Below are 23,922 nucleotides of genomic sequence, written 5' to 3'. Positions count from 1 at the left end.
TCGCTAGATGAGAAGAAGTGGCAAGAAATAAATATATGTAATTAAATTTCGAAACTGCTGTTTTAATTTCAGACATTTCTAAATGTAAAATTGCAAAATATCTGACATGACACTAGGTGGGGGGGTTCTCACAAATGTTACAAGGACGGGCGTAAAAAATAATAATGGCCCATTATCAATATTTTAAAAAATCTGAATATTTTCTCATTTTTAGAAAATATAAAGATAACTATGGTAGTACTAAAACATAATCTTAACTAACTACTTATTACTATTATTTGAGTCACTATTTCTCCATTCCATTAGAGATAGAGCAACAGTGACTAATACATCATCCATACCAATCATCTTTATTTTATTTTTTAATATTGAGACACTTTTTACACAAATTATCTTGCCCCAAGTTAAGCATATATCGCCTGTGTTATGGGTTACAAGACAATGATTATTTAATACAATATACTTACTTAAACATACATAAATTCATATAAACATACATAAATACATTTAAACATCCATGACTTGGAAACAAACATCCATATTCATCATATAAATGCTTGCACCTACCGGGATTCGAACCCGGGACCTCTAGCTTTGTAGGTAGGATCGCTAACCACTGGGCTATACAGGTCGTCATCTTCAGGATAGCGTTGGTGCTGCCCCTCATTCTGCGCACCAGAGAACCACATCTTTTGCGAAAAGTTGCGTAAAACAATCTACTCGCGTCGTCTCGAACTTCCCCGATGCACTACAGACGCGAGGCACCCCAGTCCCACTCTGAAGGTATTTGTATATTGGACGCGGAGGGCGCTGTAGGATCTTTGCGTGTACCTGTACCACAGACTGCACGTGGAATAACTCGTGCAATATGGTCGAAACATATTCGCCCTCACAGACAACGCCCTTCGCTCCCCTTTGATATTGGCATAGTCCTTGAGGCCGGGAGTCTACACATGCCCAAGGTATTTGAGAGAACCTATCCAGTATGTTACCTTATAGCATATATTACAAGACAGATCCTTAAAGCTATAGGACATGAAGGGTTAAACAGTACTCACGTTATGTGTCTGATCCATGTTACGAGGCTCCAAGAGGGAAGGGTAACATTCGTCCATTAGATTGAGTGCTGTTGACGGCTCCTTTGCTGCTACAAAAGCTCTCATTGCTACACCCAGACATAGCAGATGACTCCTGATAATGGTTTGGTGTAATGTTTCTAATTAGTCAGTTCTTCTTGGAATTGAGGTTTTGAGAATAAAATTAATTAAGTAGTGGTAATTTGCTTTTTTATACATAATTGGGGTAAAAAATTTTTTTGCCTTGCACTTTTTTTATGTTATTTATCATAATTACATAAGATTATTCTCTTGCAACTCATAATAAGTTAGGATACCTTGCAAAGTCAAAGCAAAAAAAGCGGCCAATTTGGAAGTGTCTCTCGCACAAACTATTCAGTTTAGAAAAAAAATTATATGAAAACCTCTATCTCATTTTTGAAGACCTATCCATAGATAGGCATGCATGGGTTGATGAATAAAAATTTTCGAGTTTCTGTTCTAAGTATGGGGAGCCCCAAATGGATTTGCTTTTTTTTTCAATTTTTGTGTGAAAATCTTACACCTACGTAACAAGTTTCAACAGCATAGTTCTTATAGTTTCAAAAAAAGTGGCAGTGACACACGGACAGAAAGACAGTCTGACTAGAGACTAGAGTCTAGACTAATCTATGTGTTCCGTTTTTTGTCATTTGGCTACGGAAGCCTAAAAACATCAATTGAAAGAAGGGGTAACAATTTTTTCTAATTACTCTGTTATACTTTTTTTCTAAGTACTCTTTTGTACTTTTTCAGAATGCTGAAAGTACAAGTCAGTTTTTTGGATTTAACTGGATCTTACATGTGCAACCCTCTCGAAGTAACAGCATGTGCAGCTCTGTGCAGTTCTCCTCTAGACAGCATTGCACTTGATAATAGCCAAATGTCATCACCACTTGCTGCTTCTGTGCCACTTGATGCTGCTGCTGCATCGGCCCAAAAGAATGCACTTGTCCATTGACCCTGGTAAGATTATTAATTTTAAATCAGAAAAATTACACTCTTATCATAAGACCTAATTTGTAAAACATATTAAGTTCCAATTTCAATAATGATATGTCCTAACAAATCTCTATTTCTTGGATATAAATACTGAACAACAACAAATATTTATATATACTAGCTGACCCGACAGACGTTGTTCTGTATATAATAAATAAAATAATGTTTTTATATGAAATTGTCAATAATATATCATAACATCAAAAATTACTTCGTAAAATATGCACCCTGTTGTCTTAATGAAATTGTTTCACAGCAGAACTGTCAAACCGTGCGTCAATTCTCTCATAGAATTATGTATGGACACATCAAAGGAAAAACAAATTTGTTGTTTTTATTTAATTTAGCTGCATTTTCCTATTTATTCACCTTTTAAACCGTCTCTGGACTTCCACAAATAATTCAAGACCTAAATTTGCCAAATTAGTACAGCCGTTCTCGAGTTTTAGCGAGAGTAACAAACCGCAACTCATTTTTATATATAGATTACTTTGGGCACTTTAAGAATAGTGACTGTTATTTGTGGATAAGAAAATAGAAACCGAAGTTAAAAAGAGGGGTCTGCATTAGAAATTTGCATCCTTATTTAAGGGTTGAGGGTGGAGGGTTGGTATATACAGCAACACCCCACCCTTCATTCCGAATGTGTGGAGTGGAGTAGTTTTATTTTACATTTTTCAATTTGAGTTTATGATAGGATATTTTTGTGAAGGGTGTGCAAGCTATTTGTATCTTGCCTTTGATGTTTTACCTGACCCTTTAAAGCCTGAACTATTAGGTCATTAACCGTTTTTCGCATTACTTTAGCATTTTAAGGGATTTTACTATGGTCATTGTAAGTGTGGGATAGTATACAAAGAGTTTTTGAGACTAATTCAGGTCTCCAAGCCTCCGGCTTTTAAATACACCCTAGGGGTAGGGCCGACTAGTACTAAGTGGAAGTTGTGGTCCACTGATTAGCTTCTGTCACAATCTAATAAAAATTATTTTTTTATATTTTTCATAACTTTTATTAGTTGCAAGAAAGACTTCGGGGTGTTAATTTTTTAATTCCATCCCAAAAAGAGACCCAACCTACTACAATTATTGAAGTTATTTTATATTATGTTTCAGCTTATTTTGCATTAAAAAAAGGTTTGGAGTGTAACAAAATCATTTTAACAAGAAATACTTTGGTATTCATTTTATTTATATTTATTTGATGTACCACAACACAACTGGTCAGTTGCACAAACATACATAGACTTATGGATGTGTTATTCAGATGTTTAGGTTAGTGGTTAGTGTTGGAGGCATAATATCCAAAGACATGGGTTTGAATCCTGCATTGTCAATTATCTGAAGATATATATTTTTAAAGCAAAGTAACCTAACATACAGTTTTATTTAAACACTGAATCCTTGTTTTGTCAAGTGTGAGACGATTAGTTTATTTTTTAAAAGGAATTACTTACTAATTCAGAATATTGTTTCACTAGAGATCGCATGAAATCCACATTGAGATTGTCACCTCGGTTTCTATTACCGCTATCAGCCTTTGCCATTTTAATTCTTTTTAGGAACTATGAAAGTAATCTATTAATGCAGAACGCAGTTAATCCTTTTTCAAACTTTAAACCATTTTTAAATTTGGTATTCGTCGCTAAAGTCCTAAAACCACAAGATTTAGACTACTTCTAAGTAAATGTTTTAAGAGCTATTTAGTGTGTTTTACTGTTTTTTTCCTCAAATTATAATTATTGTAATATTTAAACTAATTCGGTTTAAAGTAGGTCCAACACCGGTAACAAGACCAAAACAAACCAACAAAGAGGATGTAAATAAAGTACAAAGTTACTAGTTAGGCAAATTAAATTTAGTTTAGTATGAAACGAACAGTGATTTGACTTTAGGATGAAATAATACTAATTACAGTATGGCGATTGGCGACGATGTATAATACGGCTAAGATTTCGGCAATCTGCGTTTTTACGAATTAGAGCCGTCATCTGTCAATCTATCAATGACTGCACGTTTCATACAATCGAGTGAATCGCTTTTTGAGAGTTTCGTTGCAAAACAAAACCACAGGATACAGGCTTTACAAATAAACTGTAATACTTTATCCACAGAGTACTTTTACTTAAACTGGACTTTATAATTCATACTAGTAGGGTGGTATTTGGTAGACATAATCACACAATGTATATATCACCCACCGACCACCAGGCACAATCGCAGAACTGAAAACACTGTACTGAAAAATTTAAATTCACTTTTTTTTAATTTAACATATTTATTCAATATAATTACCATTATTATATATACATTGCTGCCTTCTAAAAGGAATCATATATGCCATTGCGATAGAACAATGGTAATCTAGATTCGACAAACTATGCAATAGCATTTTGTACTGCCTCCTAAGAACACTTTTTATTTTTATTTATTTTATTTATTATCACATAGAAAATTGTCCAAATCACGAAAAAAAAAGGTAGTCCGTCGGAGCAAGGTTTCACGAATAGGTCTACGGAGAGTGACGAATGTTATCTAATTGCAGTTCCCGTAATGCTAAAACGATTGCTCGTGCTGTATGAGATCTCGCGTTATCATGGAACTCATGGTGAAGGTCGGTTCATGAGTTAGGGCTGTTTCACTGCTAGTTTTGCTATCATTGTTCGGAGTTCGGCATAGTAGACATCTGCCGTTATTGTTTGACCAGATCGAAGAAATCCATAGTGAATAACACCATGGTGAGACAACCCATATATAGTTACTATTACCTTTTTATTGGTAAGCTTTGCTTTAGGACACTGTTGCTGCTTTTGATCTGGGATCAGCCATTGCATTTTTCGCTTAAGGTATATAGAATAATAAAAAATCCACTTTTCATCGCATGTCACAATTCGATCCAATATTCCCTCATTTCTGTATCGATTCAACAAGGCAACGCAAGTTCCAACACACATTTATTTTTGCAGATCAGTCAAATCATGAGCCACCCATTTTTCATATTTTATTGATTTTTCACAAATGAGTCAATATTACTGGTAAGGTAACGTTAAATCATCATCTCGGATTGGCTTCCACCATCTCTTTCAATTCAATAACAATTATTCACCTATGTGAGCGGTCTTCCACGTGGTTCGTTCTTCATTTCAAAGTTTCCATTACGAAAGCATTTAAACCAAAATCTCGTGGTGCGTTCTATAACAGTCCTGTCTCCAAATGCAACATCGATATTGTGAGCTGTTTCTGGCGTGTTAGTTCCGCGTCGGCTGAATAAAAAAACAAATTAAAGTTAATAATCGAATTTTGCACATTCTTAAAAGAAGAACGACATGGGAAACATGTCAAAAAAGTTGAACTCTTTTTGAGAGTTGAACTGATTTCGCGTGATTTCGATACCAACTCAGTCACGGAACAGAAAAAACTAGTGGAAGTGGCATGTGGTTGTTACCCTGTCGCCACTATTGTGTACAAATGTACCAACTCGAGGCTCAAGTAAGACCAGTCGTTTGATGTCAAGTGAAGCATAATTATATTTTAAAAAATACAAATATACCTATTTGTGCCATTTTTGACTGTAGAAATCATAGCCGCAATAAAAATATGTCCAATAAAGAGATTCCCTATCATTGGTAATAATAATTTCTCGAATTAAATTCAATTAAATTTTTGTGTGTTGCTATATCTTAAATAATAATACAATATATTGCTACTATATTGATGTGCCGCCGATAAGGTTGATTCGAGGTGGAGTAGAAGAATAACCTCATCATATTTTCTTGTAATGAAAATAAGGGATGAGACGAGCAGGACTTTCAGCTGATGGTAATTAATATGCCCTGCCCATTACAATTCAGTGCCACTTAAGATTGTTGAAAAACCCAAAAATTGTAAGCGGCACTACAATTGCGTTCGTCACCTTGAGAAATAAGATGTCAAGTCTCATTTGCCCAGTAATATCACTAGCTACGGCGCCTTTCAGAACAAAACACAGTAATGTTTACACATTACTGCTTCATGGCAGAAATAGGCGCCGTTGTGTTACCCATAATCTAACCGGCATCCGGTGCAAAGGAGCCTCCCACAAGTAAATACGTCACATCATGGAGTAGAGGAAATACGTCATAGAATTGTAAAACTTAGATCGAAAACCATTAATTCTGGGAATGTTTGCCATCATTGGAGTACATAATCATCATATTATAAAATATCATATATCATAAGACTTATTGTAGATTAATGGGTGATTTTGGCAACATTGGTTAACATAGTAAAATGACATGATACCTCTTCTACTAGTTTTTTCTGTTCTGTGAACTCAGTGGTAGAAAATTAACAAGACGTGTTTTTCTTTAAGTAGGCATCGATTGAGATTTTATTATTATATTAGTCAAAGACAAGTTTATTTTTATGGTTAAAAAAAATTTAAATCTATCGTTTTGTCGTAGTTTTTTGGAAATAATAAAAGATAATTCAGACTGTGTTAAAAAAATAAATATAAGTATGGATGAAAGGTTTCAGACACTGAACTCAGTGCATTTGAAAACGAATTCACGTTCCAATCAAGCATTAGCACAATTCGGCATTGTGCGGCACTGAGTCGCATTTTGCTCTATAATTAGAAAACGACCTCCGATATTTATAGGAGGTAATGCGTAAACTTGAGTCTTCTGGGACACGGTTCATTTTACCTCATTCCGCCACCTTCTCAAGTGAGGACTCGATAGAAGACACAAGTTTCCCCCGGCATCCAATTTTTTTCCGAGAGAGGCCTGCATGGCCCATGTATACGGCATCACCAGTGTTTGTCGTTTGCATAGCAATGTATGTTGGAGGTGTCCAACATAATATCAGCTGCTAGAATTTTCTGGGACCCTGTGCACTGTGAACGGCTAGATCACTTAGCGTTGCGGAAAGACGTCACTTCATTGTGTGTCTTCTACCTCATTTAGTTGTAGTGTTCCAAAGAGGTATTTGCTCTTATTCTTGCCACTGAATTCCACCTTCGCACGACACGCAATCAATAATTAACATATCATCACCGCCATCTGGATGTGTGGCGTTCCTCCAAAGTGTGGTTTTCTAGGAACTTTCTTCCGCATACAACCATGCTGTGGAATGAGCTTGCTTGTGCGGTTATTCCAGTACGATACGACATGGGGTGACGTGCGTACTAATTACACATGTCAGAAGTGAAACTGCTTTGGTAACCTTATTTTTAAATCTCTTTAATATTTATACTTAACTGTTTTCTAAATCTTATGTTTTTCTCAATATTAGAAGTTAATATTTAGTTTTTTTTTAATTATAATTTACCTGTGGTAAATAAGATGTTCTACGTGAAGTGAAGAAGTTTAATTTAGAGTAGAACATCTTTCCTACTAGCGTTGTATCGTATCGTATTAGGTTTAGTATGTGGCCGAGAGTAAGTAGAACATCTTCACTTCTAGAGTTGTAACGTGCAGGTTAAACGCAAAGCTGCAAATAAGTAGAACTACTTACCTAACCTGCAAATTTAGCGAAAATTGTAAAATATTTTCTCTACTAGCGTTGTGTCGTGTAAGTTAAACGTACCACCGCTAGTGAGCAGAACATCTTCACACATTCGTCTATCTATCGTATTTTTCAGATGTTAGGGCCCATCCGCTACCGATTCGCTAGAAATGGTGTTTTGAGTGAGCTAGTGCCAATTTAAAAGAAGGAAAATTTATTAATTCACGTTCTTGTTAGTTAATTTGTTCTTATTAATTAAATTTAGTGCAGTTTCCCTCGCGAAAAATCTTGACTTCAAATGATAAATAAATATTTTTTACTCTGACAGATATATATTCCATGTTCTTAGTCCTTGACCCAAGTTTTAAAATATAAACTGTCAATTCTTTTGACTGTTGACAGTTTCTATTTTGATGACGGAAAGAAAAAGGTTATACACAGTAAAAGAGGGAATAGGCTGAAAATATAATTAAAGAAATTGCTGAAAGAACTAAATAATAAAAATAAATATTGAATAATTAGTGAAATAGTACATACATATAGTTACTTCTGTTACACCGAATTTTTTAATATATTTTAAATAGTAGTCTTGATCATAATAGCAACGTGTCCTAGGTTAGGCCGTTAAGAAATCATGTAATTGTTGGCGTAACATGACTGAAAGGAAAATGTGCAAATTCTATAATTTGAACGTACCTGAGCGCAGAATTGGAGACGTTGAACAACAAGACCACGGAGGCGACGAGGAAGATGATAGAAACCCCGAAAACCCGTTTGAGCACTACGTCCCACCACATGAGCACAAATTGGAGTATAATTACTGGATGTGGTTTTCGCGGCGGCCGCCCACCAGAGAGCTGTCTGCGACCATCAGCGGTTACGGAGAGGTAGCCACAGAAAACTTATTACTAGTAGCTATTAGAAGAAGTTTTCTTTTCGTTACTGAAATGGAACTCCTCTTATTTCCCTGAGGAAACTATTCATGTTTCGTATTATTTGGTAGGTCATTCATTTAGGCAAGAGTTACTAGTCCCATAAAACCTTTTTTCTCAAAGTAAATAATATATTAGTATCATATCTAATAATAACATTTCCAAAAAAAAAAACAAAGTTGCTTTGTGAATTATCAGATTTCTGTTTTAGCAATGTGAATTACAAAATTATTTTTTATGTGATCCCCATAATTACACTGAAACCGAGTTAAAATTACTTTCTAACCTTTGAATATCACTTTTTTTCTCTTGTGAACTAAATAATATTATAATGTTGCCCCACTTTCATTACAATCTAGCGTTAAATTACACTAATAAGTAATTCTACTTTAACACTAGCTAGATAGATTTAACTAAGAATGTGTCCATTAATAAAAAAAAAGGCATTTATTTTCTCAAAATTGATTCCTTTAGAATTCTTTTTGATGTCATTTCTAATGCTATAAAATAATCACAATCTAGTCCCAGGCTGTCCAATCATTTAGATATTCAGCTGTGGAGTAATAGGATTTATAACAGAGCCATTTTAACTTTATTTATAGATAATGCTTGAACAGTGGCTGGGACTTTATTATAGAAGTGTATACATTTACCCTTAAATCTATTATGTATCTTATGAAGCCTACTAGAATTAGTTACTACACTACAAGCAATCCCTTATTTCTAGTGTTATAATAATGAAAGTCACTATTAAGAGCAAAAAGGTGAAAATTTTTGTGAACATATTAAATTTTCATAAATATACTGACAGTCATAATATTTATAGTCTTAAAATTTTTCTTTGAGAAACTGCCCATAACCAAGCTGATATATAGCATGAACAGTTCTCTTTTGCAGAGCAAAGAGTATATTAATGTCAGCAGCATGACCCCATAGTAAAATACCGTACATCATGATGCTGTGAAAATAACTGAAGTACACTAATCTAGCGGTAGCAACATTCATGTACTCTCTAATCTTTCTAATGTCATATGCCGCAGGGCTGAGTCTATCTGCTAGATGGGCAATATGTGGACCCCACTGAAGGTTTTTATTTAATGTGATACCCAAGAAGACCGTAGTGTCCACAAGTTCCAATCTCGGGTCATTTATAAGTATGTTTGTTTGTACCTCCGCTGGGTTTGGTGTAAACACTGTGTTTTAAACTTAAACAGTATAAGTGCAGATTATTCGACTAAAAGCAACACAAAGACCGTTTGCCATTTACATTGACTATCTGAACTCTTTCACCTAAATATGATTTGAACAGATTTAGGGCTCTATTTTTCACTCCCTAATGCTTTAGGAGTAAAGTTTCATGGTGGACACAGTCAAATGCTTTGGACAAATCACAAAAAATGCCCAATGGGTCCTGTGACTCTTCCCAGGCATCAAAGATGTGCTGAATGAGTCCAGTACCCGCATTATTTGTTGATAAGCCCCTAGTGAAACCAAATTGATTTTTGTTCATTAATTTACAAAAATGCATTTGTAGCTGTTGAAGCAAAAGTTTTTCAAAAATTTTACTAAAAACAGGCAGCACTGAAATAGGTCTGAAATTAGCAGGGTCAAAGAACTGCCCGATTTAAACAAAGGTTTGCACATTGCTGTATTTTATGAGGTGAGGGAACACACCCTTACCTATGCATTCATTAAATATTATTGCTAATTCAGGTGCTATAATGTCAAGTATGTATTTTACAATATTAGTTGAATGGCAAGGTCTTTTGTATTTTATAGGTTAATTAATTTGAAGATTTTTATTATATTGCTACCTGTGACATACTTAAATTTCAAATCAGTGGAAGATACTGGTATGTGTAATTTAAGCATATCATGTGCTGCTTTTGGTGAAGAGTTAAAGTCTTTGGTCATGTCAGTTTCATTGTTAATTACACTCCAAGTCGCTTTTACTTATTATTACTGCTTTTAATTTTATCTGCAATGAAACCTGTTTTCATTTCATGACAAACTACTTTAAAGAGCTTGGAGTATTTTTTTACATAAATTTTAAATTCTTTACTATTATTGTAATGTTTCTCATAATAAAGGTATGACCTTTTGTGGAGGAGTTTACGACTTTTGTGGATACCCATTGTTGCCCAATCATTAAAAAATGTTTGTTGTTTACTGTTACCATTACTGGAGTAAAAATCCTGTCAAATTCCTCACAGAAGGAATTGAAGACTAAGTTATAGTGAAAATTAGCAGTTTCACCACAGTGTAAAAATGATATAGTATTTACCAAATTATCTCTAAACCTCTCAAGACGGCTACCCGTAACTGGTATAATCGTTACCTTTTTTGGTCTGACATTCTCCAATCTTGTATTTACTTTTATAAGTTGCCCACTATGGTGGGACTGAAGATTATGAATTATTATGAGTTTACTAGTAATAGTAACATTTGTAAAAATATTATCTAAACAGGCTGCTGTTGTAGAAGTGATTCTAGTAGGTTCCCAAAATACATTGAACAAATTAAAACTGAAATAAATTTTTTTGGCTAGTACAATTGGCTGAAGGTTCAAGCAAGTTTATATAAAAATCTCCACACACTATAATTGACTTGCTGGTTTTGCTAAATTTTGATAGTACCTCCTCCATTCTATGTTGGAATTGTTCATATGATGCAGTGGGCGGTATACACTTACAATAATAAATTGCTCTAGTTCTATACAAGCTATCTCAATTAGTTCTTCTATAGAGAGATTATCAATATCTCTTCTATTTTTACATTTTAATCTATTATTAATAATAATTAGGGAACCTCCATGTATTGCCCTACTTCTACAAAACGAACTGACTACTTTTCAAACTATTTTAATTATTTACATGTTGAACAATAATGGCTGATTTTAAGAGATGCATTCAAAGTAAGATAATTACAATAAAAATAAACATTATAGCTTCATCTTATACAATACATTACAATATGTCTTCATGTTAGTCTTGCTCAATAGTAACACTAACAATCTACTTCTACAAAACGAACTGACTACTTTATGTTCTCTTAAACTAACTGGAGCTCATGACTTTTACGCCAATGTTCTGTAATTCATAATATATCTATATTACAGCAGCTCAAAAACATTTCAATTTTTAATTCCTTACTTATGATACCTTGTATGTTCTGGTGAACAATATTTATGAGCTTTTTATTATGATTATCTCTAGCAGTAACACTTACATTTGGTGAATGTTGCCTGTATTGGTATTGGTAAAGGGCTTCTGTTTCCGCAATTAGACCGCTTAATTGGGTCCATTTTGCGTACAGTGTTGGCCAGTCATTCCAACCAGCCCAGCTCCTTCCAGAAGTTCAGAACACTCCTGGGGTGTTCGCAGACTTCCTGGAGCGACCTTGTATTTACTAAGGTTTGTGCCCGTTGGTTGGCCACCCGAGCACATTCCAGGATTACGTGAGTGACCGTTTCATCTTCGGTTAGACAGCCCCTGCACTTAGGGACTGTCCGTAACGCCGATTGTAAATAGGTGTTTGTTCATTGATGTGTGACCCGTTAGGGTGCCGACCATAATTCGGATGTCATGTCTGTTTAGGCTAATAAGTCGACGTGTCTGTTTGGGCGATAGTGCAGGAATCGCCTCTTTCGACTGTCTGCAGCCTGAGACATTTGTCCATCGGGTTCCATGTAGGTTGTTGGTGAGAGAGCGTATCCATGACCGCATTTGGCTGAAGGGTAGCGGCAGGACTGGCCCTGGGCCAGCCACTTGCGTTTCCGACCTCCGCCTTGCAAGTTCAGCCGCTGCATCGTTCCCCAACGAACCGCTGTGTCCTTTGATATGTATGTGTGAACCCTAGAATGGTTTCTAGGGCAGATGTTGGCGTAGTGCGCATGCAACCAGTTATGTTGTTAGCTCTGTCCTGGGCCACCAAGCTATTGCTCCGTAGGTGATAATTGGTCTAATAACTGCTGTATATAGCCATTTACATATCTTTGGAGCAAGACCCCAGGTTCTCCCTACGAGTCTTCTACACTGCCAAAATATTATACATGCTTTTTCCAGCTTGTGGTCTATGTGTTTATTCCAAAGCAGCTTACTGTCCAGTATGACCCCCAGGTATTTAACTTCTTTAGTAAGGCTTATCTCGGTATTGAACAACTTAGGTAATGTAAGATTGCCAAAATTGCGTTTGTTAGTGAAAAGTATTAGCTCAGTCTTTGATGGATTAGCGGTTAGCCGATGTTGTGTGCACCATTCCTCGATTATCTTAAAAGCAGATCTCATGAGATTACATAGGACATTCTCGAATGGACCTGTTATTAGAATGGCGAGATCGTCCGCATAGCCTACTGTGTATAGTTTCTTTCTGTTTAGCTCCGCGATGAGCTCGTCCACCACAAGGTTCCAAAGCAGTGGTGAGAGTACCCCTCCTTGTGGGCATCCAGTTGCCACCACACATCTTGTGCTGGTGTTCACAGTAAAACTTAACGCTCTGTGCCTCAACATGTTGTCTATCCATCCGGCAATTGTAGGATCGACATTGTGTTCAGCTAGCGCTCGGCCTAAGCTAGTAAAAGGAGTTTTGTCAAAGGCGCCTTCAATATCAATAAATGCACCTAAAGTTGATTGTTTACGTGATAGACCTTTACCTACAAGTGATGTTACGCAGTAAAGGGCAGATTCAGTTGATTTGCCTTGACTATAGGCATGTTGGTTGATGTGTAGTGGTTTGTGTAGGAGAGCATTTTCCCTAATATCCCTATCGCAAAGTCTTTCTAAAGTCTTCATCAGAAAGGATGTAAGACTGATTGATTGGTCTGAACGATTTGGGATTCGTGTAGTCACTCTTGCCGGGCTTAGGGATAAATACTACTTTCACCTCCCTCCATTGGAGTGGCACGTATCGGTGTGCTAGACAGGCCCTGTATATAGCTGTGAGATGCAGGGCCAGCACCCCGGTGTCTCCCCATTGTAGCAGCCCCGGAAAAATACCGTCAAGGCCACCTGTTTTAAATGGAAGAAAGCTATTGATTGCCCACATTACCTTATCTGTGCCTACCACCCTGTGAGCTGTGGTCCAATCCGTCTGATCCGGTGTGCTACTCTGCGACGCCTCATTCCACGACTGGTTGTTGGTGATGCGGCAGCCAGGGAAGTGAGTTTTCAGGAGCAATTCGCAGGTCTCGGTGTCGGATTTGGTGTGCGTTCCGTCAGATTTTTTCAGGCAACCTAAGTCTCGCTCTGGATCGCGTGAAAGTATGTTTTTAACTTTAGCCGCTTGATTAGTGGGTTCTATACTGGTGCAGAAGCGTCTCCATCCTTCCCTCTTCCTATCGCGGATACGCTTCTTGAACCGGCACTGGGCTTGCTTGTACGCGTCCCAGTCGTCTGGTGCCCGGGTGTTCTTGGCTCTGTTGAACAGCTTCCTTACTTTGCCTCGCAGCCTTTCCAGCTCTGGACCCCACCACGCAGATCTGTTGCTTGAAATGGACTTTGTCGAAGTAAGAGGGCACGTCTGTTCATAGCTGTTGATTAATGCATGAGATAAGTCAGTTATATGTGTGTTAATACCCGCCGTGTCGTTGTATTCATACGGTATGGTGATGGACTGATGTTGCCTGTTTTGTATGATCTTTTCTATCTATCTTTTATAATATCACTATTTTTATACTGTTTTAAAGTAATTAACTAGCACTACACTAGGTTAAAACTTAGTGTACCATAGCATGAATTTTGAGGTAAAAAATATTGTAATTGATAAAGCTTTAATCCACGATTATAATGCTACAGTAATAATAATAGTATTATTATAATAGTGGACGAAAGCTCTATTGATTACATTATTTTTTACCTCCTAATTTGTGCTACGGGATACTAAGTCCAATCCCTACACTAACTGAAATGGTTTGTGAGAGAAGTGAAAACAGTGGCAAGAAATTGAGTGTCAGTATGTTCCAAAAATACTATATAATAATACTAATACTAAGGTGATATAATATAAATGATTGAATAAAAGTAATGTGTCTCTCTCTCTCTTCTCTGATGAATTGTTCAACTTTTTAATTAGGGTAATGTTATTTTTTCTAAAGTAGGATATATAATTTCAATTTAATGTCACACAGGGATTAGAGTTAGTAGGTGTTGTTGGATCTGTTGAGCAGTGGTGGGGTCTATACACCCATTTAATACGACCATGTCAGCTGCCACCCAACTCTGACCTGCATTTGTTTAAAGTTGGAATCAAACCTATGTGGGAAGATCCCGCTAATGTTAATGGAGGGAAATGGGTGAGTTATATATTTTTTTTTATGAATTCACAAATTTTATATTATAATTATTATTATTTTATATTATAATTAATATTAAAACAGACATTGGAGTTTACCCCACAAGATCTCATATATACTCATATTCTATAGCAACTTAAGGTGCCCCAAATAGGTAGAATATTTTTTTTTTTAAATTGCATGAAAATCAATTTTATTAATTAAATAGCCTGAGGGTGATTACTTCATTCCCAAGTTGTCATGAGAATCACTCCTGAAACATCAGATGTAATCCAAAACTGTATTGAATCCCTAAAGGTCAACTGGTGGGCAAAATTGTAGAACTATATTTAGATCAGTACTGAACCAATTCTAGCCAGTGCAGTGCTTTATACATAAAATAATTTTGTATGCAAAATAAATTACAGGTTGTGAAACTCAAGAAAGCAGAAACGGGCCCTGCTTGGGAGGAACTATGCATGGCAATGCTCGGTGAACAGTTCCTGGTAGGTGGGGAGATGTGTGGCATTGTGCTATCTGTGAGGTTCCAGGTTAGTTACTACTGAAAGTTTCAGATCAAAAAATACCTTAATAGTTTGTCGCTAGAAATAAATTTTGCAACACAGCTTGCAATGTTACAAAGAGTAAATTTTTTTCAGCATTTGCAGTCCCATTTTCATAAAACACTAAATATAAATCATAACTCTTCCGAGGTTGATCGTAGAACTTTATTTTGCTAATGACCTCACCTAACCCCCTTGTATTTGACCCAAAACTTTTTGGCCAACCGGTATTATAATAAATTAGTGGTTCTAGAATTTATATCACATCTGCAAGCCTTTTGAGGTCACTGTGCTAGAAATATGAAAAGTATTCAGCTTGTATAGTAGAGAGCTGAGAACTGAACCTTGAAGAAAATCCTTAATAACCCACTCGAGTGTGTTGTAAACACCATGAACTGCTTCTGAACATATGATTTAACACCATGTTTAATCATATGATCAGCAGATATCTATTGCATTAAACTTCGAACAATGATGTCGAATCTCGCGTAGAGTCAGCCCCGACGTATCGATCGATCTTCACCATAATTGCTCTATGACAACAAACTTCCATTTTTTCGATGTTTGAATATTTTTTAAGTGGCTATAATAATTCGTCCCATGCAAGCAATAAAAAATGCTTTCACAGAGTTGAACCCAGACATAAAAGACATTCCCATGAGATTGTAGAAACGATTTGTAATATTATTGTTCCTTTTTTATTATTATAACAGTAAGTAATTATGGACAAATCTACATAATGAAATCGTGAAATTGCCGTGCACCATACATTTTTTTCATAAAAGCAATCTGGGCCATACCGAAATATTGTTTTCAGATTTTTTGTCTGTTTGTGCATTTTAGTCACGGAAACGGCTAAACGATTTAGAGATGCAGAATGAGATATACAGCCAGTCTGTAACATTATATTAGTGTTTACGTCTGCCTAATAGAAAATGTAACTGTGTGTGTTCATCACCAACTCCTCCGTTCAGAGTATGCATTCTTAATAAATCGAAAAATATTGCTTATAATAATTTAATGATTTTTTATGTTTTTATAGTGATAACACTAACTTCTAGGATTAACACACAAATAAATTTATGGCTTCAACTACAGGGTCTACTTTACAGTTGATAACCTGCTCAACCTCTCGGTCAACTCTGATGAATCCACAACCTGCGAGTTGAACAAAGCATACAAGATTTTATGACGATACGTCACTCGAACGGTTAGCTCATCAGTCGGAAGAGCACTCGCACGGAAAGCGAGAGCTCGCGGGTTTGTGTCCTGCGTCGTTCAAAAAATGTTGTATTCAAATTCTATTTGTGTTTAATTTAATGATTGGAAATTTGCAGGAGGACCGCATAGCAGTGTGGCACCGGACAGCAGCGGACACGGTGATAGCGGCGCGAGTGCGCGACACCATGCGACGAGTGATGCAGCTCCCGCCGACCCTGCCCATCGTGTACAAGGCGCACAGCGACCGCATCTTGAGGACACACTCGCTACAAGAGTCACCGACCTTCTTGCGACAGGACTCCACTAGCACTTCGCGACAGGAGCCCGCGAGCACGACGCAACCGGACTCTGCCAACACGTCGCGACAGGAATCTGTGACCAGCCCGAGGCAAGAGTCCGCTGACAACACGACACATGACCCCGTCCCCAGCAACGATAGTCGCACGTAACACGCGACAAGGTCTCACTCGATTCTACGCTGCCAATTCCGCAAAGCTCTGTGACACTTTGAAGTTAATGTAAAAACACCACACTCCAGTTATTAACAAGCTATCTTTAACCACTACCACATGATAGGTGCGACAACTATTGTCAGTTAAAGCACCAATGTTTTTCAATGATTTTACTAATACGATGTTTTTATTTAAACTTATCACTATTATTTGAGAATAATTCATTTAATAGGTATCACAGTACAACTTTGTAACAATGAAAATACTACAATAAGTTTATAACCGACACAGCTCCATTATCATGTCAATATTTGTCTACAAATATACCAGGATTCTAACTTGGAAAAGTATTCCTGTTTCCTGCATTTTTATAGAAAATAATTTTCAATTCAATTTGTCATGTCAATCAGCATATTGTCACTTTTCCGACACTACTTGTTGCATTTAATTCTGTTATATTATTTTGATGGTTATCATTGTATGAGTTTGAAATGAAAGTCATCAACAAAATTGAATTGTTACCCACCTTATTGTGATTTTCCTACAATGATAATTAACAAGTTGGTCGAATTTCGCTTGAACATACATTTCCTGAGTACCTGTTATCAGTTTATTAGATACTGTCCATACCATACCATACCAATTGTCACACAATAATTTTTATGCAAATATAAACTGTTTTTATGACTGAATCAATTTTGTGGATAGTACTTTGAAAAAAACTACTCCAAATGACATTGTAGTAATATTATTATGTGTTGGATAAGTATAGAACATCATATGTCTGTCACTTTCATATGTAATTTTGCTGTGCGAGTGCAGGCTGTCGTGTCACTACACAACACTAACTAATTTTTACTTTGTGCATCCAATATGTTGTGACTCACTATTCATTTATTCTGTGATATATAAACATACACGCTTTGTCTGTTTTTTCAATATTTGATTTTCATATTATGTGTTTTTATGAATGATGTTGTGTAATCTTGATGTGATATTGACATAAATTTGTCGCAGGTTCAATATAATCTGTAATAGAAACATTGTTAGGAGTGTTGAGGTAATATGTACTAGCTACTAGAGAACACATCTCACCTTGATAGTTTGTAGCACAAGCTATGGACATTTAAAATATACCTTCATGTGTACTCCGATACCGTTTTAAATCTCTCAAGACACAAGTAAAAGACATTGAGTTTAGGTTCAACAAGTTATTATCATTAAAACAGACAATGTTATTTATTCTGTCAATTTAACTCATATTGTTGTGTCATCATGTATATATGTACTCTATAGCTACATAGTATAGTGTTTATTAATATGATGTATATATCTTTATATACAAATATCTAATATTAAGTAAAAACATGAGATTAGAGAGAGAAGAGAGAGATATGGATTATTATTACACACAACATTTTATATTTTGAAACAGTATAGAACCATTTTTGACAAAACTTATACAGTTTCCTTATAAGTAACATATCTAATCTAAATTTCATATACTTACATATGTAGACAGACAAATGAATATACATAAGACATATATCTGAATAATATTCATTCAATATTCAAAGAGTTTTGAATTCGAAAAATAATTTATCCAGTCCCTGTGTAAACATTAGTCTTGTCTGATTAATCTTATATATAAAATTCTCGTGTCACAATGTTCGTTCCCGTACTCCTCCGAAACGGCTTGACCGATTCTCATGAAATTTTGTGAGCATATTGAGTAGGTCTGAGAATCGGCCAACATCTATTTTTCATACCCCTAAGTAATAAGGGTTGTTCTCCCTTAATTTTTTTTTTTAATTTTTGGACGAAATTTTTTGTTTTTAAATGTGGCATTAAAAAAACATACAACTTCAAATTTTCACCCATCTACGATCAACAGTTACTTTTGTATCGCGATTTTAATATCGGCAATACAACGTTTGCTGGGTCAGCTAGTTATTATGTATAAAAATCTGTTAAGAGTATATTATAATGTTCTGTTGGTCGCCTGTTTGGCCAGTTTCAAGTTTCCTTATTATATGATTGGAATAACTTCTCCAGTATGTATTACCTCAATGGTTACGAGTAGGTACCTATATTATTATTTAATATGTAGGTAGTTATTATAAATAAAATTAAGGAAATCATGAGGCATATATAATTGGCACCATTGTATGCAATTTACACGTTTTTTTAAATTGTATCTAAATGCCAATAATATTCATCAAAGTTCTGCAGAGAAATGGAATTATTAAATTATACATATAATATGCTATGTATTGGGAGGACACAACATTCACATGTTACTGTATATTATCTTACATTTTTGTATTATTGCTGGCAGATTAATATTATGGTTTCTGTTAAGTCTTCCTTTGTGTGGTGTAAGGTGGAGTGAGACTAGCCGTGTCGGTGTCTCTGTGTTCAGATATATCTTTGTGAGACTCGCCATAGACAACTCACAAATTCTTCATAGAAACTGCTATACAGTTAATAAAGATTTTCATACTTTTAATGTTTTTTTTTCATAGACTTTGTGTTTCATAATTTATGTCCAGCCCTGTTATTATATTTATCTACACTCATGCTTTAAATCATAGGTTCTCAACGTGGGCGTATGAGACTTTCGGGGGGCCAGTAGAAGACCCAGAGAAAATTAGGGGGCATTGAGATGGCGCAGATGGGGCGTGGGTAGATTAAAAAATATAGTCTAAAAAGGCAAAAAAAATGCACGCTAATCACGTACTAAAGTAAAATAAAAATTAATATCGTTTAATTTTTGTTATTATAGGTATTGTAATCATTTTTATCACGTGTGCACGTATTTTGGTAGGACGAGCAATGGATTAAAATCATCATTACTAAAAACTATAAAATAAAAAGTACTGCAATCGAGGTTAAAGTACAGATATTAAGATTATATAAATTTTAATTTCCAAAAGATAATTCTTATTTGTTAAAATTATAATAAAATAAACATACACAAAACATTAATTAATAATTATTAATCGATGTTTTGTGTATGTTTATAATCTAAACTGACAAGCGAACCGGTTTGTTGCCGTGGTAAACCCCTACCATAAAATTTCAGATTTATTATATCACTAAAATGGCCGAATGGTTTTTATTTTTAAATTTTTTGTTTGTCAGGTTCTTCGGGGCATTCGGGAGTCAGCAAGTGACGTACATGCGTCGATAGGTCTGAGCCCGCATGTCTGCTCTCGCGTCGCCCTTGCCTCGCGCGGCGTCCGCCCTTACCTTTCGCGCCGGGTGTTCTAATCGAGTCACTGCATTTTTATCTTATTCCTGTCGTTACATGTTTAATATCCCCAACCTATATAAAGGCAATGATTGTTCATTTTTTTGCATTATCGCGCGCATTTGAGAATAGGGTTTAAGAAGTTTATCTTTTACTCACGTATCTATAAATTGCAAACCATGTCGGAAGCAAAAAAGAGGAGGCGGCAGTATTGTGCGGATTATATTAAATTCGGATTTATCGAAAATCCCACAAATCCATCATCGCCATTGTGCCTTATTTGTAAAAAAATATTTTCAAATGAAGTAATGAAGCCTTCTAGACTTCAAGATCATTTTAAAATACACCCGGATAAGAAAGGCAAAGATGTGACCTATTTTTATTTTCATGAAAAAGAAATACGAAATTCAGCCAACTATATCAAAACTTTTTTCATCAGCTTCTAAGCAAGACGATGACGGACTTCGAGCTTCGTACAATATCTCATTGTTGATTTCTAAAACAGGGCATTCACGACTCGTGGTCACACCAATGGTTTTACTACACCCTGTTGGTAATTTATATAAGTGATGTGTCAATTTCTATTCTCATGATATCGACATTCTCAATAGTTTAGATAACGAATGATTAAGGATGGAAATTGTTTTTTCCTCGCCTTCACACCGCGGGTTTAACTACACTACTTTATTAAGATATAAAATTAGTTAAAAAGTTAGTGGTGTAATAAGTACCATAATATGTCGAAATAGGCAAAGATATATAACTTTTGTACATAGGTATATTAATTAGCGAAGTATTTCCATAAAATGGCCCAAAGAAATATTATTATTAATAAGTTTCGTTTGGGAATTAATGATCAATTTGTCTCTTTTTCCTTGGGCTTTTTTCAATGACAATTTCCATATCCTCTTTTAAGACAGTTAATAATGTATTAACATAATTTTTGTTAAGTGAAGAGTGCCAACTTTCACAAACATTTTTTGTTCTGAGTCATTCTCCGTAAACGTTCCATTCTGCAATGAAACTTTCATGTTTGAGCCAGTATTTCTTCATGTACCTACTCTAAAAAATCTTTTACTTTGCCAACTGAGGCACCCAAATCTTTGGCTTCATTTTTTATATAATCCCATCCGTCAGTGATAAAATCTGGAGGCACGAGAGGTAACACTGTGCATAAACCAACAATTCGTCTGTGTAACTTTCCATTTATACCAATCGATTTTGATTTGCGCCAGAAACTGTTGCAGAAATGAAAGTAACATTTTTTTATATCTACATCGGAGAAAATACTTTTAATAGCTTTGGTGACGCTAATCTCAAAATCTGCGTGGAACTTTTTAGGACACCAAGTGGGAAAAATGCTTTTGATGATGTCGAACAACGTTATATAAGACTCTTCATTTTTATTACTCACAAGAACATGAATCAACGGCACTAAATGAGTCATTTTGGATGTGGTCCCGAAATCACCGTGGATTGAAAATAATTGAGCAAAAGGAGGTGGGACACTCTTAAAAGAAGCATCGCAAAAATACTCGTCTATAGTTTTTATTTGGCATCATTTGTCGCAAATATGATTATCCTACTATCGCCACATTTTGATAATCTGCTAGAAAACAGTCTTCTTAACATTGAGTTTTGTTTTCGTGCAGTATAAAGACAACATTTAACGCTGTCAAACGATGGTAGTGTTATGCCCTGACACAGATATGAATCAGCCAGAGAGGGGCTAATTCTTCTTACCTCGCATACCCGCGGTATGATCTGGAACACTCCTTTATACCGCGGGCTGGCATATGCGTTTACGTCAGGGAGGATGTCTGTTCTCGACGCTCTTATCCATCATCTGGCTGCGTGTAGACTGCGACGACCATCCGCGAATCTACGCATGCCCGTAGGTATAGGTTCCCTAACGGTAACGCAGACACTGACCGACTCCTCGAGCACATCCAAATGGCTACAGATTCCGTATTGGAGCAGATCTATACTGCTGAGATCGTGTTTCTTGGCGATTTAAACGCCCACCACGCCGAATGGCTAGGCTCACGTACCACCGATCATGCAGACGGACCTCACATTGGGACGTCTACCGTTTCCGTTGACCCTACTCTGGGGTCGTTGGACCACTGAAAACAAAACCGGAATATACACACCTGGGCTCCCTCTTCGCGTCTAACTCGACTCTGGATGACCACCACCGCAAATTCCGTGGTGTGAGTCATACATGTCGGAGGTAAAAATCCGGCATGACGCCATGCCTAAGGCGCTTCTCACCCTGGACATTCACAAATTGAGCGAGCCCGATGGCATTCCCCCGATAGTGCTGCGGACATGTGCTCCGGAACTGGCGCCGGTCCTTACCGGTCTTTTCCGGCTCTCCTACATCATGCGTCCCGTCAGTCCCGAAATGATGGAAGGCGGCTTTAGTGCACCCGATCCTTAAGAAAGGTGAACGCTTGGATCCGTCTAACTACCGCCCCATTGCCATTACCTCCATTTTCTCCAAAGTACCGCCTCATCTACCGCCAGCTTAAGGGATACCTAGAGGAGCACGAGCTGATCAGCGACTGCCAGTACGGTTTCCGTCAGGGTAGCTCAGCTCGTGATCTTCTTGCATACCTCTCCCATAAATGGGTGCAAGCGGTTACCCTACAAGCCTACACTGTTTCTTCTGCACATCAATGATATGCTGCAAATCAGCAGTATTCATTGCTATGCAGACGACAGCACAGGGTATGCTTCCTACGCCGGCCGTGCCAACATGTCCCAGAACAAACTTGTGTCTGAAATCGAGACTATATGCTTTGCAAAGTCTGGCCAAACTGGCATCTAAAAAGCACTCAGTAAGACGAGACAGTACTTCACTAAAAGCCACCGCCTGCAACTATATAAGGCGCAAATTCGGCCTCACATGGAGTACTGTTCTCAGCTCTGGGCGGGTGCTCCCCAGTACTTACCAGCTTCTTCCATTTGACCGCATACAACGAAGAGCGGCTCGAATCATCAACGATCAAGTCATCTCCGATCTGCTTCATTCTTTGGCATTGCGTAGAGATATGGGTTCTGTCTGCATCTATAGTTCTACCGCATTTATCACGGGGACTGCTCAGTGGAGCTGTTTGGGTCGATTCAAGCGGCCGAATTCCACCACCGGACATTACGTGCAAAGTACCACCCGCATCACGTTGACGTATGGCATTCCACAACCGCCTGTTTTGCTAGAAATTTCTTGCCTCGCACAGGCACCTTGTGGATTCAATTACCGGCTGCGGTTTTCCCGAACAGATGTGACTTAGGGACCTTCAAGAAAAAAGTATACTCCCACCTTAAAGGCCGGCACCGCATTTCTTGACACACCTGTTGTTGCGGATGTCCATGGGCGGTTGCCTCACCTCTCCCCATCCCTTGAGCCTCTTGCCCGTTTTGTCCTGTCATATATATATTTATATATATAAAAACCAATGTCCTAGTAACCATTACATCATCCAAACGAGTGTTGTAATGAAATCCAGTACAATACTATATCATCCGTGAACACTCCTTTGGATGATATTATGGTTATAATAGTCCTAGTAGACTGGCCTTTTTAATGTTAGCAGTAAGCTAACTGTTTCAGAATCTTTTATAGAGGATTCCCGACAGTATAACAGAGC

The 23,922-nt window shown here is 36.7% G+C and overlaps 2 protein-coding genes across 3 annotated transcripts in view; one reads left to right on the top strand and one right to left on the bottom strand.

The window, feature by feature from the left end:
* The window catches only part of LOC126974343 (cell division cycle protein 16 homolog), a 34,171-nt gene extending 30,184 nt beyond the window's left edge, over positions 1-3,987 (bottom strand). The window contains exons 1-3 of one of the 2 annotated variants that reach the window (XM_050821801.1): positions 3,551-3,987; positions 1,897-2,057; positions 1,059-1,191 (exon numbers count right to left, since the gene is read on the bottom strand). In XM_050821801.1, coding sequence (XP_050677758.1) covers positions 1,059-1,191; positions 1,897-2,057; positions 3,551-3,640 — 384 coding nt within the window. In that variant the 5' untranslated portion in view covers positions 3,641-3,987. Of the gene's footprint in view, positions 1-1,058; positions 1,192-1,896; positions 2,058-2,465; positions 2,620-3,550 lie in introns of those variants that run through there. The other variant, XM_050821803.1, reaches the window with a different exon arrangement.
* Positions 3,988-7,988: 4,001 nt separating this feature from the next.
* On the top strand, positions 7,989-19,525 carry LOC126974353 (eukaryotic translation initiation factor 4E type 2). Its single transcript, XM_050821816.1, has 4 exons — positions 7,989-8,467; positions 14,637-14,801; positions 15,209-15,331; positions 16,681-19,525. Exons 1-4 carry the CDS (start codon positions 8,234-8,236, stop codon positions 17,011-17,013), a joined length of 855 nt encoding a protein of 284 aa, XP_050677773.1. The 5' UTR covers positions 7,989-8,233; the 3' UTR covers positions 17,014-19,525.
* Positions 19,526-23,922: the final 4,397 nt, after the last annotated feature.

This window comes from Leptidea sinapis, chromosome 32 (genome assembly GCF_905404315.1).
Source record: "Leptidea sinapis chromosome 32, ilLepSina1.1, whole genome shotgun sequence".
Lineage (NCBI taxonomy): Eukaryota > Metazoa > Arthropoda > Insecta > Lepidoptera > Pieridae > Leptidea > Leptidea sinapis.
The sequence above is the reverse complement of the archived record's forward strand: the minus strand, read 5'-3'. Positions and strand labels throughout refer to the sequence as shown.

Excerpts from the sequence above, each read along its gene's own strand:
- LOC126974353 (XM_050821816.1), top strand. The coding sequence starts at position 8,234 with ATGACTGAAAGGAAAATGTGCAAATTCTATAATTTGAACGTACCTGAG. Across the intron at positions 14,802-15,208 it reads ATGTTAATGGAGGGAAATGG|GTTGTGAAACTCAAGAAAGC; the intron begins GTGAGTTATATA and ends AATAAATTACAG. Across the intron at positions 15,332-16,680 it reads TGCTATCTGTGAGGTTCCAG|GAGGACCGCATAGCAGTGTG; the intron begins GTTAGTTACTAC and ends GGAAATTTGCAG.